The sequence below is a fragment of the Salvelinus namaycush genome, chromosome 10 (assembly GCF_016432855.1).
Source record: "Salvelinus namaycush isolate Seneca chromosome 10, SaNama_1.0, whole genome shotgun sequence".
NCBI classification, from domain to species: domain Eukaryota; kingdom Metazoa; phylum Chordata; class Actinopteri; order Salmoniformes; family Salmonidae; genus Salvelinus; species Salvelinus namaycush.
This window is the reverse complement of record NC_052316.1, coordinates 34377527-34392366: the sequence shown is the minus strand read 5'-3', so window position 1 is coordinate 34392366 and position 14840 is coordinate 34377527. Positions and strand designations below refer to the sequence as shown.

Below are 14840 nucleotides of genomic sequence, written 5' to 3'. Positions count from 1 at the left end.
CAGATGGGTCCTACAACACAACATAGCCAGTCAGGCAGACAGTCCAGATGGGTCCTACAACACAACATAGCCAGTCAGGCAGACAGTCCAGATGGGTCCTACAACACAACATAGCCAGTCAGGCAGACAGTCCAGATGGGTCCTACAACACAATAGTAAAAGGTAAAAATAGTAAAAGGAAGATCTAGTTACAAGTATCGACCTGTAAAGAAATAAGAAAAGTTAAAGATTGCTACTGTGGATAGTGTTAGCTAGCGCTAGTCGGCTGTACCTGCGCCAAAACTCTGCTATCTTTCATCTTTTCAAATAGTGAGCCAACATTTTTTTAGCACTTTTATTTCCCTGATTGATCGTGCTCTCTTATCTCTCTGCAGAAGACATACACTGAGTGTACAAAACATTAAGAACACCTTCCTAATATTTAGTTGCACACCCTCTTGACCTCAGAACAGCATCAATTCGTCTGGGCATGGACTCTACAAGGTGTTGAAAGCGTTCCACAGGGATGCTGGCCCATGTTGACTCCAATGCTGCCCACAGTTGTGTCAAGTTGGCTGGATGTCCTTTGGGTGGTGGACCATTCTTGATACACACAGGAAGTTGTTGAGCGTGAAATACCCAGGAGCGTTCTTGACAAACACACCCCTTCATCGACACTGATTGCAGTGGATTTAACAAGTGACATCAATAAGGGATCATAGCTTTCACCTGGTCAGCCTGTCAAGGAAAGAGCAGGTGTTCTTAATGTTTTCTACACTCAGTGTATAGTGAGCAATATGTTTGGAACATCGAATTGCAATAAATATAGAATGATGAGAATGACAATACATGTCGTATCAGCACCTAAGTATTGTGATAATATCGTATTGTGAGGTCCCTGGCTATTCCCAGCCCTAAACACAACACACCCAGACAGGCACATAGTCCAGACGGTTCCTACAACAGACAGCAATCAGTCACTAGAAGTCTATCTCTTCTCTCTGTCCATCAACCAATAGGTCAGTTAAAACAATCAAAATCACTTGTATATTCTCTACCCATTCAAGTATCCATCCATCGATTGTGAACTGTGTGGATCTTACCTGGACACGTCCACAACAGTGAGGCTCTCTGGAACAGGAAACACCTCCAGCGCTCTCAGCTCTGGAGAAAAACAACACCCCGTCAATAGAGTATAGAGTATATACAGGGAAGTGCCAAAATAAGAGGAAACACGAGTAAACGAGGGATACAAAGTACATTGAAAGCAGGTACATCCACACAGGTGTGGTTCCTGAGTTCATTAAGCAATTAACATCCCATCATGCTTGGAGTCATGTATTAAAATGCCCAGTAGCTCATTATTTGGTTACCATGGCTAGAAGAGATCTCAGTGATTTTAAGAGGGGTCTCAAAGGAGCATAGGGGGTTTAAAGGGTGTGGGTGCGTGTCAGTCACCAGATCTCAACCTAATTGAACACTTATGGGAGATTCTGGAGCGGCGCCTGAGACAGCGGTTCCCATCAACAAAACACCAAATTATGGAATTTCTCATGGAAGAATGGTGTCGTATCCCTCCAATAGAGTTCCAGACACTTGCAGAATATATGCCAAGGCCCATTGAAGCCATCCTGGGTCGTGGTGGTCCAACACCCTATCAAGACACTATATTGGTGTTGACTTTATTTTGTCAGTAACCTGTATGTGCATATGCGTCTCTCCATTCTCTGCAATGTGGACAATTACTATAACAAGTGTCCATGTTTGTGAGTGTATGTGTACCGTTTTGTGCTGTGTGCAGGCCCTTGAGTGCTAGGCCGCTGACTCTAAGGAGTGTGAGTGTGTTTCTGTCACAGCGTAGGAGCTCCAGCCTGGATAGGGTCCTGACGTCAAGCTCCTCCAACCCAGCATCCCGCACATCTAACTGGGCCACGTGGCTCAGCAGGCCAGCCTCCCCAACCACCACCCTCTGGAGCCTGTTCAACCTACAACACAGAGGGAGGGAGAGAGAGAAAGGGGGTTAGAGAATGGAGAGATCATTTAATGGGATTGTTGTTTCAAAACAGACATTTGCCCCCAGTTTTTACATGTATATCTGAGTTGATATTGAGTTGCACTCCCTTCTGCCCTCAGAACAGCCTCAATTCGTCAGGGAATGGACTCTACAAGGTGTCGAAAATGTTCCACAAGGATGCTGGCCCATGTTGACTCCAATGCTTTACACAGTAGTGTCACGTTGGCTGGATGTCCTTTGGGTGGTGGACCATTCTTGATAGACACGGGAAACTGTTGAACGTGAAAAATCCAGCAGTGTTGCTGTTCTTGACACACTCAAACCGGTGTGCCTGGCAGCTACTACCATAACCCGTTCAAAGGCACTTAAATATTTTGTTTTTCCCATTCACCCTCTGAATGGCACACATACACAATCCATGTCTCAATTGTCTCAAGGCTTAAAAATGATTCTTCAACCCGTCTCCTCCCTTTCATCTACACTGATTGAAGTGGATTTAAGTGACATCAATAAGGGATCATAGATTTCACCTGGATTCACCTGGTCAGTCTGTCATAGAAAGAGCAGGTGTTCCAAATGTTTTGTATACTCACTGTAGCTACAGTGTTCTTATTGCCAGTGGCGACCAGCCATTCAGGGCAGAGCTTTATTAACTCAGTATATTTTTATTTACATTGTTTGCAAACTGATATGCGACACGTATTACTGCCAAAATAACATACAAAACAAGCATATATTTTGTGTGCCTGTTTTGTATGTTATTTTGGCAGTAATACGTGTCGCATATCAATTTGCAAACAATGTAAATACATATGTTCTGAGTTAATAAAGCCGCATACAAACATGGTCTCTTCTTTTGTTTTTCTTGAGTAAGGCAGCTCCAAAATGCAGGTGTTTCAGCCTAGCTCAGTGCTTTCTGTGGTGGAGGGGCAGCCAGCGGAAAATACAGAGCGTAGGAGTTGGTAATCTTCTCTAGTTGCACTGTGATTGGCTCGGTGTTCTGTCACTCATGGGGATACTACGTCACCGCAAAATCTACAGGGAGAGCTTGAAAGTTCAAGTCCCCTTGGGTGCTGCCATAGATTTACATTAGAAGTGCCCATCCAAGAAGGCTCAAGGTCATTGGCCACAAATAAAATGACATCAAATCACGTTATATCTACTGTAGCTTTGATTGGACTGATCATCATACTTTCAAAATCTTACCTAGCAAGCTAGACAAGCAGTCATCTTCATGAACCATGTCAATCTACTCGCAAATCCTTTTCAATCTTTGTCATATGAAGAAAAATTATAGATAAAATGTATCGGTGCTCATTACACAACAAGTTGGAAATAGCAATTTCAACAATGAGAGGTTTGGAAGGAATCAATGGCTAACTGCAAGCGTTGCAAAGCAATCACTATTCTGCTTCCCCTCCTATTCAGTGGAGTGGGTGTGTGGTCCAAGTCTGGGTTTAAGGGTCTCTTTTCCTATCTTAAAAGGATAAACCTTCACACGCAAAACCATGGGTCAAAAAAGCTTGAATACATTGGCCATGCTGTCAATCCAGCATGATTTCTGCAGCGTTCAAAACAACTGGAAACTCGGAACTGGGAAATCTCACACTTCAGTGAGTTCAAGACAACTGGGAACCTAGAAAAAAAAACGAGCTCCAGTTGTTTGAAAGCACCATAAATCCAGGGAATGACAGACTTGGATGACAAAATTTGCCCACAAGAACGACCACCGAGCCACCTGCCTGTTCAAGTGAGCACAGCACAACCGTGAGTCCAAAAATGTATTGTATGCTGCTGCATAAATGATGTAATATGCCAGGGAGATAAGTATACTGTAGCTAAGAAAGTAACACTAAGTGTATGTTGTGTTGTAAGCAGTTAGAAGCCCATGTGCCTCACTAACAATTTGGTCCCTTTCCCCCTCATAACTTAGCCTACTGTTCTGACTTGGTGGTGCACATGTAGCCTATAGCCTGTTCTAGAGAAATGTCATCATCAAACATTGAGCTTTCACTGTCCGCTTATATGCCCCCTTCATTTATCCTACGGTTCTGATTTGGTGTACAGGGAGAATACTGTAAGAACGGACCATGTTCTGAATTCTGTCGCTGTACATTTCAAAAGTGCTGAACAAATAGTTACAGTGCCTTTGGAAAGTATTCAGACCCCTTGACATGTTCCACACTGTTACGTTACAGCTTTATTCTAAAATTGATTAAATAGTTTCCCCCCCTCATCAATCTACACACACCCCATAATGTCGAAGCAAAAACACGTTTAGAAACTTTTGCAAATGTATATATTTTTTTTTACAAAAATCTGAAATATCACATTTACATAAGTATTCAGACCCTTTACTCAGTACTTTGAAGCACCTTTGACAGCAATTACAGCATCGAGTCTTCTTGGGTATGACGCTACAAGCTTGGAACACCTGTATTTGAGGAGTCTCTCCCATTTTTCTATGCAGATCCTCTCAAGCTCTGTCAAGTTGGATGGGGAGCGTCGCTGAACAGGTATTTTCAGGTCTCTCCAGAGATCTTCGATTGGGTTCAAGTCCAGGCTCTGGCTGGGCCACTCAAGGACATTCAGAGACTTATCCCGAAGCCACTCCTGCGTTGTCTTGGCTGTGTGCTTATGGTCGTTGTCCTGTTGGAAGGTGAACCTTTGCCTTAGTCTGAGGTCCTGAATGCTCTGAAACAGGTTCTTGGTCACCTCCCTGACCAAGACCCTTCTTCCCCGATTGCGCAGTTTAACCAGGCGGCCAGCTCTAGGAAGAGTCTTGGTGGTTACAAACTTCTTCCATTTAAGAATGATTTAGGCTACTGTGTTCTTCGGGACCTTCAATGCAGCAGAAATGTTTTGGTTCTCTTTCCCAGATCTGTACCTCGACACAATCCTGTCTGTGAGCTCTACGGACAATTCCTTCGACCTTACGGCTTAGTTTTTGCTCTGAAATGCATTGTCAACTGTGGGACCTTATTTAGACAGGCATGTGCCTTTCCAAATCATGTCCAATCAATTGAATTTAACACAGGTGGACTCCAATCAAGTTGTAGAAACATCAAGGATGATCAATGGAAACAGGATGCACCTGAGCTCAATTTCGAGTCTCATAGCAAAGGGTCTAAATACTTATGTAAATAAGGTATCTGTTTTAACATTTTTATAAATGTGCATAAAATTCTAAAGATCTGTTTTCGCTTTGTCATTATGGGGTATTGTGTGTAGATTGCGGATTACATATATATATATTTTTAAATCCATTTTAGAATAAGGCTGTAATGTAAAAAAATGTGGACAAAGTCAAGGTGTCTGAATACTTTTCCGAAGGCACTGTATATTGACTTCATCAGTCTTAGCTCACTCATTAATGTCTTAATCAAAATTTCGGATTGCCTCTTATCCGCTCATCATTCCCTTATCCTCTACGGGATCGGTATCCCTAAACCGGGACCGTTGTTGCTAACGTACGCTAATGTGACTAGAATGACGTAAGCAGCAGCCAACTTTCCAGGACATAGACATGTCTTAAATGTGCAGAAAGCTTAAATTCTTGTTAATCTAACTGCACTGTCCAATTTACAGTAGCTATTACAGTGAACAAATACCATGCTATTGTTTGAGGAGTGCACAACAACAAAACACTTATCACGGCAACAGGTTTGATACATTCACCTCTGAAGGTAAATAATGTACTTACATCCAGTAATCTTGCTCTGATTTGTCATCCTGAGGGTCCCAGAGATAAAAATGTAGCATAGTTTTGTTTGATAAAATAAATGTCTATATTCAAATGTAGGAACTGTGTTCTACAAATTGAACCCCTGCTGTCTCTTAAACTCTGCAGGTGCTTTGTTTGCATCTTTTGTTACAGCTTGTAATGTTTCCTAAGCCCAGTACTGGTCGCCTTTGTTTGTTTGGTAAACTTGCCACTGTGGTGGATAGTTGGTTGTGTCCTTCCTTGGAGAGAGTACATTGGTTAGTTTCCAGGCCCCTGCCCAGGCTGGAGACTCTTGCTCTACTCGCTGTTGGGACATCGGTCCGAGGAGGTGAGTACAGTCGGCTGTGTACCTCAGTGGGAGATTTGGGTAGGGTAGTGACACTTGCTACCCGGAGCTATAGCCTTTCTTTTTCCCCTATTAGGCTTAGTGATGTGTTTCACTTTGGAATACTTTGGGCATGGTTATTTTGTTTGTTATTTTTGTGTGGTGTCTGTGGACTGAGCAGCTGTCTCGGGGGCACATCCGTGGCTTGGGAATCTGCCAGCTTGCTGGGTGTTTTTTCCCCCCTTGCCAGCGGGCTACAGTGCATAATTACCTACCGCAAATCCCCTCGAAGACTAGGGTTGAGTTATTGTAGGTTTTGGGGAAGCCCCAATATATCTCTCATCTGTCTTCTGTGGTGCCCAGTCTGATTGTCATTTCTCTTGTGGTCCGGTCTGGTGTGCTCAGCAGAGGGGAAGAGCAAGATTATTATCATTTTTTTGTATTTACTTCTGACTATGGGGTCTAATGTAGATGAGTTAATTCGCTTTCCATCAGAGGAACTGTTAGAATGATGTACTAAAGAACAGCTGTTGAAGATCGCTGAATACTACAAGATTGAAATTAGTGATAAATGTCCAAAAAATTCTGTTATGCTGATGTTGCCTAAATCTAATGAGAAGGACCCTGAGATGTTGTTTTCATTGGAGCTTGTTGCTGACGCGCTCTCTTGTGCACCCTGCTCCTGAATGTCTACGTGACTGACCATTGTTTGGTTTTGTCCTGTTCCTGAATGTCTACGTGACTGACTATTGTTTGGTTTTGTCCTGTTCCTGAATGTCTACGTGACTGACCATTGTTTGGTTTTGTCCTGTTCCTGAATGTTTACGTGACTGACCATTGTTTGGTATTGTCCTGTTCCTGAATGTCTACGTGACTGACCATTGTTTGGTATTGTCCTGTTCCTGAATGTCTACGTGACTGACCATTGTTTGGTTTTGTCCTGTTCCTGAATGTCTACGTGACTGACCATTGTTTGGTATTGTCCTGTTCCTGAATGTTTACGTGACTGACTATTGTTTGGTATTGTCCTGTTCCTGAATGTCTACGTGACTGACCATTGTTTGGTTTTGTCCTGTTCCTGAATGTTTACGTGACTGACCATTGTTTGGTATTGTCCTGTTCCTGAATGTCTACGTGACTGACCATTGTTTGGTATTGTCCTGTTCCTGAATGTCTACGTGACTGACCATTGTTTGGTTTTGTCCTGTTCCTGAATGTTTACGTGACTGACTATTGTTTGGTTTTGTCCTGTTCCTGAATGTTTACGTGACTGACCATTGTTTGGTATTGTCCTGTTCCTGAATGTCTACGTGACTGACCATTGTTTGGTATTGTCCTGTTCCTGAATGTCTACGTGACTGACCATTGTTTGGTTTTGTCCTGTTCCTGAATGTCTACGTGACTGACCATTGTTTGGTATTGTCCTGTTCCTGAATGTCTACGTGACTGACCATTGTTTGGTTTTGTCCTGTTCCTGAATGTCTACGTGACTGACCATTGTTTGGTTTTGTCCTGTTCCTGAATGTTTACGTGACTGACCATTGTTTGGTTTTGTCCTGTTCCTGAATGTCTACGTGACTGACCATTGTTTGGTTTTGTCCTGTTCCTGAATGTCTACGTGACTGACCATTGTTTGGTATTGTCCTGTTCCTGAATGTCTACGTGACTGACCATTGTTTGGTATTGTCCTGTTCCTGAATGTCTATGTGACTGACCATTGTTTGGTTTTGTCCTGTTCCTGAATGTCTACGTGACTGACCATTGTTTGGTTTTGTCCTGTTCCTGAATGTCTACGTGACTGACCATTGTTTGGTTTTGTCCTGTTCCTGAATGTTTACGTGACTGACCATTGTTTGGTTTTGTCCTGTTCCTGAATGTCTACGTGACTGACCATTGTTTGGTTTTGTCCTGTTCCTGAATGTTTACGTGACTGACCATTGTTTGGTTTTGTCCTGTTCCTGAATGTCTACGTGACTGACCATTGTTTGGTTTTGTCCTGTTCCTGAATGTCTACGTGACTGACCATTGTTTGGTATTGTCCTGTTCCTGAATGTCTACGTGACTGACCATTGTTTGGTTTTGTCCTGTTCCTGAATGTTTACGTGACTGACTATTGTTTGGTTTTGTCCTGTTCCTGAATGTTTATGTGACTGACTATTGTTTGGTTTTGTCCTGTTCCTGAATGTCTACGTGACTGACCATTGTTTGGTATTGTCCTGTTCCTGAATGTCTACGTGACTGACCATTGTTTGGTATTGTCCTGTTCCTGAATGTCTACGTGACTGACCATTGTTTGGTTTTGTCCTGTTCCTGAATGTTTACGTGACTGACTATTGTTTGGTTTTGTCCTGTTCCTGAATGTTTACGTGACTGACCATTGTTTGGTATTGTCATGTTCTATCTTTCCTGTCTGTTCCCTCCTGGTCTTGTGTTCTTCTTTTCTCTTAAACGTTGCTTCCTGTGCGCAAAGGTTGCTGAGATCCAGGGAGGAGGAGGTTGGCTAGAGCAAGTGAAAGTGTGAACACGTACCCCCTCGTCAATTTGGGAAGCAGAGGCTGGGTCAATTTGGGACGCAGAGGCTGGTATGGTGTTCCAGGGTCCTTGTTGGTCCCCGGTTTTATGTGGGGGGTGGGTGTGACGACCCTCCCACTCTGTCTGCCGTATTCTCTCTCTTTGCTCTCGTTTTCCTTTTTAGGACGTCGGCGGGCGGCGCTGGGAGGGTCGTCAGCGACATGGGACACACCTGGGCTCGGGTGTGTCCCAAGATAAATGCACCACTTCCCCATTCATTGAGGAGACTCTCTCCATGCAGACACTGAGATTTTTGTTGTGGCATTTTTTGTGGCTGTTTTGTTTATTTGCGTTGGCACCTTTCAACACCCCTCATTATCACATTTATGCACGCAACCACTCACTTACACTACTGCTTACTGAATACATACACACCATTGTTAATTGTATTTAGTTTACTTTAGTTAACAAATATATTTTGTTATTCCTTATCTCCACGTTGTCTCCCTTTTTGTTACGAACTTCGAGGCGGTTCGTGACAATGGCCTTTCTCTTGCATTTCAAAGATGTAAAAAAAAAATTAACGCCTGTTTTTTGTTTGTATTATCTTTTACCAGATCTAATATATTCTCTTACATTAATTTCACATTTCCACAAACTTCAAAGTGTTTCCTTTCAAATGGTATCAAGAATATGCCTATCCTTACTTCAGGTCCTGAGCTACAGGCAGTTAGATTTGGGTATGTCATTTTAGACGAAAATTGGAATAAAAAGGGTACGATACTGAAGAGGCTAAGCCATATACACTGCTCAAAAAAATAAAGGGAACACTTAAACAACACAATGTAACTCCAAGTCAATCACACTTCTGTGAAATCAAACTGTCCACTTAGGAAGCAACACTGATTGACAATAAATTTCACATGCTGTTGTGCAAATGGAATAGACAACAGGTGGAAATTATAGGCAATTAGCAAGACACCCCGAATAAAGGAGTGGTTCTGCAGGTGGTGACCACAGACCACTTCTCAGTTCCTATGCTTCCTGGCTGATGTTTTGGTCACTTTTGAATGCTGGCGGTGCTTTCACTCTAGTGGTAGCATGAGACGGAGTCTACAACCCACACAAGTGGCTCAGGTAGTGCAGCTCATCCAGGATGGCACATCAATGCGAGCTGTGGCAAGAAGGTTTGCTGTGTCTGTCAGCGTAGTGTCCAGAGCATGGAGGCGCTACCAGGAGACAGGCCAGTACATCAGGAGACGTGGAGGAGGCCGTAGGAGGGCAACAACCCAGCAGCAGGACCGCTACCTCCGCCTTTGAGCAGGATGACCTCCAGCAGCCCTGCAAAATTACCTCCAGCAGGCCACAAATGTGCATGTGTCTGCTCAAATGGTCAGAAACAGACTCCATGAGGGTGGTATGAGGGCCCAACGTCCACAGGTGGGGGTTGTGCTTACAGCCCAACACCGTGCAGGACGTTTGGCATTTGCCAGAGAACACCAAGATTGGCAAATTCGCCACTGGCGTCCTGTGCTCTTCACAGATGAAAGCAGGTTCACACTGAGCACATGAGCACATGTGACAGACGTGACAGAGTCTGGAGACGCCGTGGAGAACGTTCTGCTGCCTGCAACATCCTCCAGCATAACCGGTTTGGCGGTGGGTCAGTCATGGTGTGGGGTGGCATTTCTTTGTGGGGCCGCACAGCCCTCCATGTGCTCGCCAGAGGTAGCCTGACTGCCATTAGGTACCGAGATGAGATCCTCAGAGCCCTTGTGAGACCATATGCTGACACATGCACATTTGTGGCCTGCTGGAGGTCATTTTGCAGGGCTCTGGCATTGCTCCTCCTGCTCAAAGGCGGAGGTAGCGGTCCTGCTGCTGGGTTGTTGCCCTCCTACGGCCTCCTCCACGTCTCCTGATGTACTGGCCTGTCTCCTGGTAGCGCCTCCATGCTCTGGACACTACGCTGACAGACACAGCAAACCTTCTTGCCACAGCTCGCATTGATGTGCCATCCTGGATGAGCTGCACTACCTGAGCCACTTGTGTGGGTTGTAGACTCCGTCTCATGCTACCACTAGAGTGAGAGCACCGCCAGCATTCAAAAGTGACCAAAACATCAGCCAGGAAGCATAGGAACTGAGAAGTGGTCTGTGGTCACCACCTGCAGAATCAACTCCTTTATTGGGGGTGTCTTGCTAATTGCCTATAATTTCCACCTTTTGTCTATTCCATTTGCACAACAGCATGTGAAATTTATTGTCAATCAGTGTTGCTTCCTAAGTGGACAGTTTGATTTCACAGAAGTGTGATTGACTTGGAGTTACATTGTGTTGTTTAAGTGTTCCCTTTATTTTTTTGAGCAGTGTAGTTTGTATCTCAATTGTCAGTCGAATCCACATTTGTTTAGCAAGTCAGTAAATTAACTGTTTCGCTGCCAGACAAGGCTCCACTGACAGCCAGGTGTAGCGGTGGTAAGGATTCATTCCATGGTGCTGAAAAGAAAGCTCTGCTGTTGGGACAGCTTTATGTAGGGGGAACCATTTGTCACCAATACAGTTTGGGGTCAACGTTATAGAGCAATGAATGTATTGTTTAGTGTAGTGGCTTTGCTGGCATGCATCTGAAAAAAAGTTTGCCCCACCAAGATTTACACGCTAAAAATCGCCACTGCTTATTACATATCTATGAAGGGAGCTAGGCAAGGTTGATTCCCACTAGCCGAGCAGTACTAGTATTGAATTTAATTAATTGAAATGTTATTTGGGGTAAAAAAACAAAACATAGATAAAACAAGACGTGCATTTGATCCCAGAGCAAAACACTTGAAATAACTAATTAAAACACTTATTTACAAAGTAATATACCTGAGATCTATGTGTCGGTGGGGGAGCCACTGCAGGCCGGCCATATCCAGGGAGGAGAGCTGATTCCCAGCCAGACAGAGCCTCTCGACCCCCCTGAGCCGCTCCAGGGATGGAGGTACGCAGCTGAACAGGTTGAAGGACAGGCCCAGGTAGGTCAGGGCCTCCAGAGAGCCCAGCTCAGCAGGCAGGGAGTTCAGAGAGTTACCGTCCAGAAGCAGGGTCTGCAGGCTGGGGAGGAGATGGCGAGAGGGGGGTAGTATGGAGCTCAGTGGGAGAGGGGATTATGTGTGTGGCTGTAACCTTCACATGAGCTTTCTGCTATCGTGCCTAATTTTGTGTGACATGTAAAACTCGTGATTCTTTCCACGAGGAACTTATGAAATAGAGAGATTAAGAATTTCAACTTTAAAAAAAGGCAAAATCTTTCAGATCCTATTACTGCAGCCTGATGTCTGAAAACAGATTTTCCCACCAAACATTCGCAGCCTGGTTATTTTGTAGTGGACGGACTGGGCAACAGCACAAAACCCAACACTAATGCTGAGCGATTAACTAAATGTTTTTTGGGTGGGGGTTATAAAACAAATAACTGACCAACGGTGGTTCAGTTACTGTCTCAGTCACAGGCTCTCTCCCTCTTTCTGTCTACTGCCCCCTGACCTTTAACCCTGTGACCCCACTCACTTGTGCATGGTCCCCAGCGCGGAGGGCAGAGAGGTCAGAAGGTTGCCTTGGAGGTTGAGCTCTGTCAGGGAGGTGATGTCGCACACGGCCAGAGGGAAGTCAGACAGAGCGTTGTTAGAGAGATTGAGGCTCCTCAACCTGCAGAACCTAGATGGGGGGGAGAATGAGGGAGAGAGCGAGGGGGTCAATTGGACAGGAATTTTCAGAGAAAAACAAACAATAACATCACAGAAACAAAAGAGTCAGAAGAACTGGTTACATAGTGAGCCCATTCAGAACAACAACACTGTAGAAAGGGAGGACTGCGTTCCAAATGGCACCCTATTCTCTACATAGTGCACTACTTTTGACCAGAGCTCTATGGGCCTTGGTCAGAAGTAGTGCATTATATAGGGCATAATGCGCCATTTGGGATGCATTCAGGGAGTGATTACCTCTGTGATTAGAGACCAAAAACAATGTGACAACTGCCACCCAGGGGAAACTAATAAGGAGGAAGTCATGTGCCTAACTGGTAACTGCCAAAATAATGGAAACACGTGAGCATACAATTTATATTGAAAGCAATTGCTTCCACACAGGTGTGGTTCCTGAGTTAATTAAGCAATTAACATCCCATCATGCTTAGGGTCATATATAAAATGCTGGGCAGGCCATTAGTTTTGGCTACCATGGCTATGCCCCCATAGGATGAAAATCCCCCATCCACAGGGCACGAGAGGTCACTGAATGGTGTGATGAACATGAAAACAGTGCAAGCCATATGCTATTCCAAGGTGTACTGAAGCTGTTCTGTCTCGCAGTGGCCCAACGCCCTATTAGTCTTTTGCTATCCCTTTGGTGCAATTTTCACAATTATATACTACATTTTCACAACTCTAAGCACAAAAATCAAAACAGACCATCAAAATGGCTCGTTTCAAAACTAAGCATATTTTCATTTGATGGAGTACAACAAACAAATTAGCAAAGTCACTTGTTCACTGCACCAAATCTCTTGCAATTTGCATACATATTCAATCTATTAATCTGCCTTTCACAAAAGATTATTCGCAAACTCCAAGTGGGCTGTCATGAGTGGCTTCCGTCTGGCCACTCTATCATGAAAGGCCTGATTGGTGGAGTGCTGCAGAGATGGTTCTCCCGTCTCCACAGAGGAACTCTGGAGCTCTGTCACAGTGACCATCTGGTTCTTGGTCACCTCCCTGACCAAGGCCCTTCTCCCCCGATTGCGCAGTTTGGCCGGGAGGCCAGGTCTGGTGGTTACAAACTTCTTCCATTTAAGAATGGAGGACACTGTGTTCTTGGGAACCTTCAATGCTGCATAATGTTTTGGTACCCTTCCCCAGATCTGTGCCTCGACACAATCCTGTCTCTGCGCTCTACAGACAATTCCTTCGACCTCATGGTTTGGTTTTTGCTCTGACATGCACTGTCAACTGTGGGACCTTATATAGACAAGTGTGTGCCTTTCCAAATCATGTCCAATCAATTGAATTTACCACAGGTGGACTCCAATCAAGTTGTAGAAACATCTCAAGGATGATCAATGGAAACAGGATGCACCTGAGCTCAATTTCGAGTTTCACAGCAAAGGGTCTGAATACTTGTGTAAATAAGGCATTTCAGTTTATTTGTAATAAAATGTGCAAATATTTCTAAAAACCTGTTTTCGCTTTGTCATTATGGGGTATTGTGTGTAGACTGATGAGGGAAAAAATGTATGTAATCAATTTTGGAATAAGGCTGTAACATAACAAAATGTGGAAAAAGGGAAGGGGTCTGAATACTTTCCGAATGCATTTTCCACTCATTATCTGAATTTAACTGATACACTGTAAGCTGATGAATTGTGTCAAGTAGAGAGACAGGTGATACTGTATCAGTTGAAAAGTCACATAAAAAATGTGAACTTGAACAATGTTGCATGGAGCAGAATTAGCATGGCATACGTACACTATGCTACAGCAATATGTTTTTACTGTAGCCTACTGCATCACAATACCCCTGTTTTTCATTCTTTGTTCTACACATGTATATAATGAAAATGAAACTGTAACACTAACATAGTTTTCTACATGCTCACAACTTGCCATTGGATACAAAAAATATGGTTTGCAAAAACGAATTGCGCATGTAAGCCAAATACTGTATGGAAGTGATATTTACCATCTACTATTCTTCCTATTCAGCCTTCAAAAATAACTGTTTGAAAAATGTATCTTGTGTTTTTTGTTATTAGATTAAATGTTAGTTACAATGACTAAATGATGAGTCTATCATAATTCGTCTGATGTATTGGTGACTAAATGTTCTCATGTTATTTCACTGAAAACTTGCATGATTGACTCAGGGGTGAAAGATGTGTTCAACTCCAATGACTACACAATCAAAGGTTCTGAACATAAGACAGGGGGCATTACAAGTGTTATCAGTTTTGAAACTAAGACTTTTGAAAATATACCACATCTGAAAAACTGGAGAGACACTTAATGCTGGTGTTTCCTTTATTTTGTCAGTTACCTATATGTGAGCAGCACACGTATATTGTTGTGATTGCGCACATAAAAACATGTTTTCCGAAGGTGTAGCTACCACAAACTGCGGTGTATGTGAACATTTGGTGGGCACGTGTGTGAGAATCTTTGTCGAATCTGATAGGCACTCGGCTCACCTGGTCTTCCCAGGCCTAACTAGCCTAACCCGGTTCACTGTGGGGACAGCGTGAAAGGT

The 14840-nt window shown here is 43.7% G+C and overlaps 1 protein-coding gene across 1 annotated transcript in view; it reads right to left on the bottom strand.

Annotated features, from left to right (window-relative positions):
* Positions 1-14840, bottom strand: part of LOC120054318 (PH domain leucine-rich repeat protein phosphatase 1-like) — a 68500-nt gene that overhangs the window by 26571 nt on the left and 27089 nt on the right. The window contains exons 5-8 of the mRNA XM_039001732.1: positions 12108-12254; positions 11424-11651; positions 1762-1964; positions 1083-1143 (exon numbers count right to left, since the gene is read on the bottom strand). Coding sequence (XP_038857660.1) covers positions 1083-1143; positions 1762-1964; positions 11424-11651; positions 12108-12254 — 639 coding nt within the window. The remainder of the gene's footprint in view (positions 1-1082; positions 1144-1761; positions 1965-11423; positions 11652-12107; positions 12255-14840) is intronic.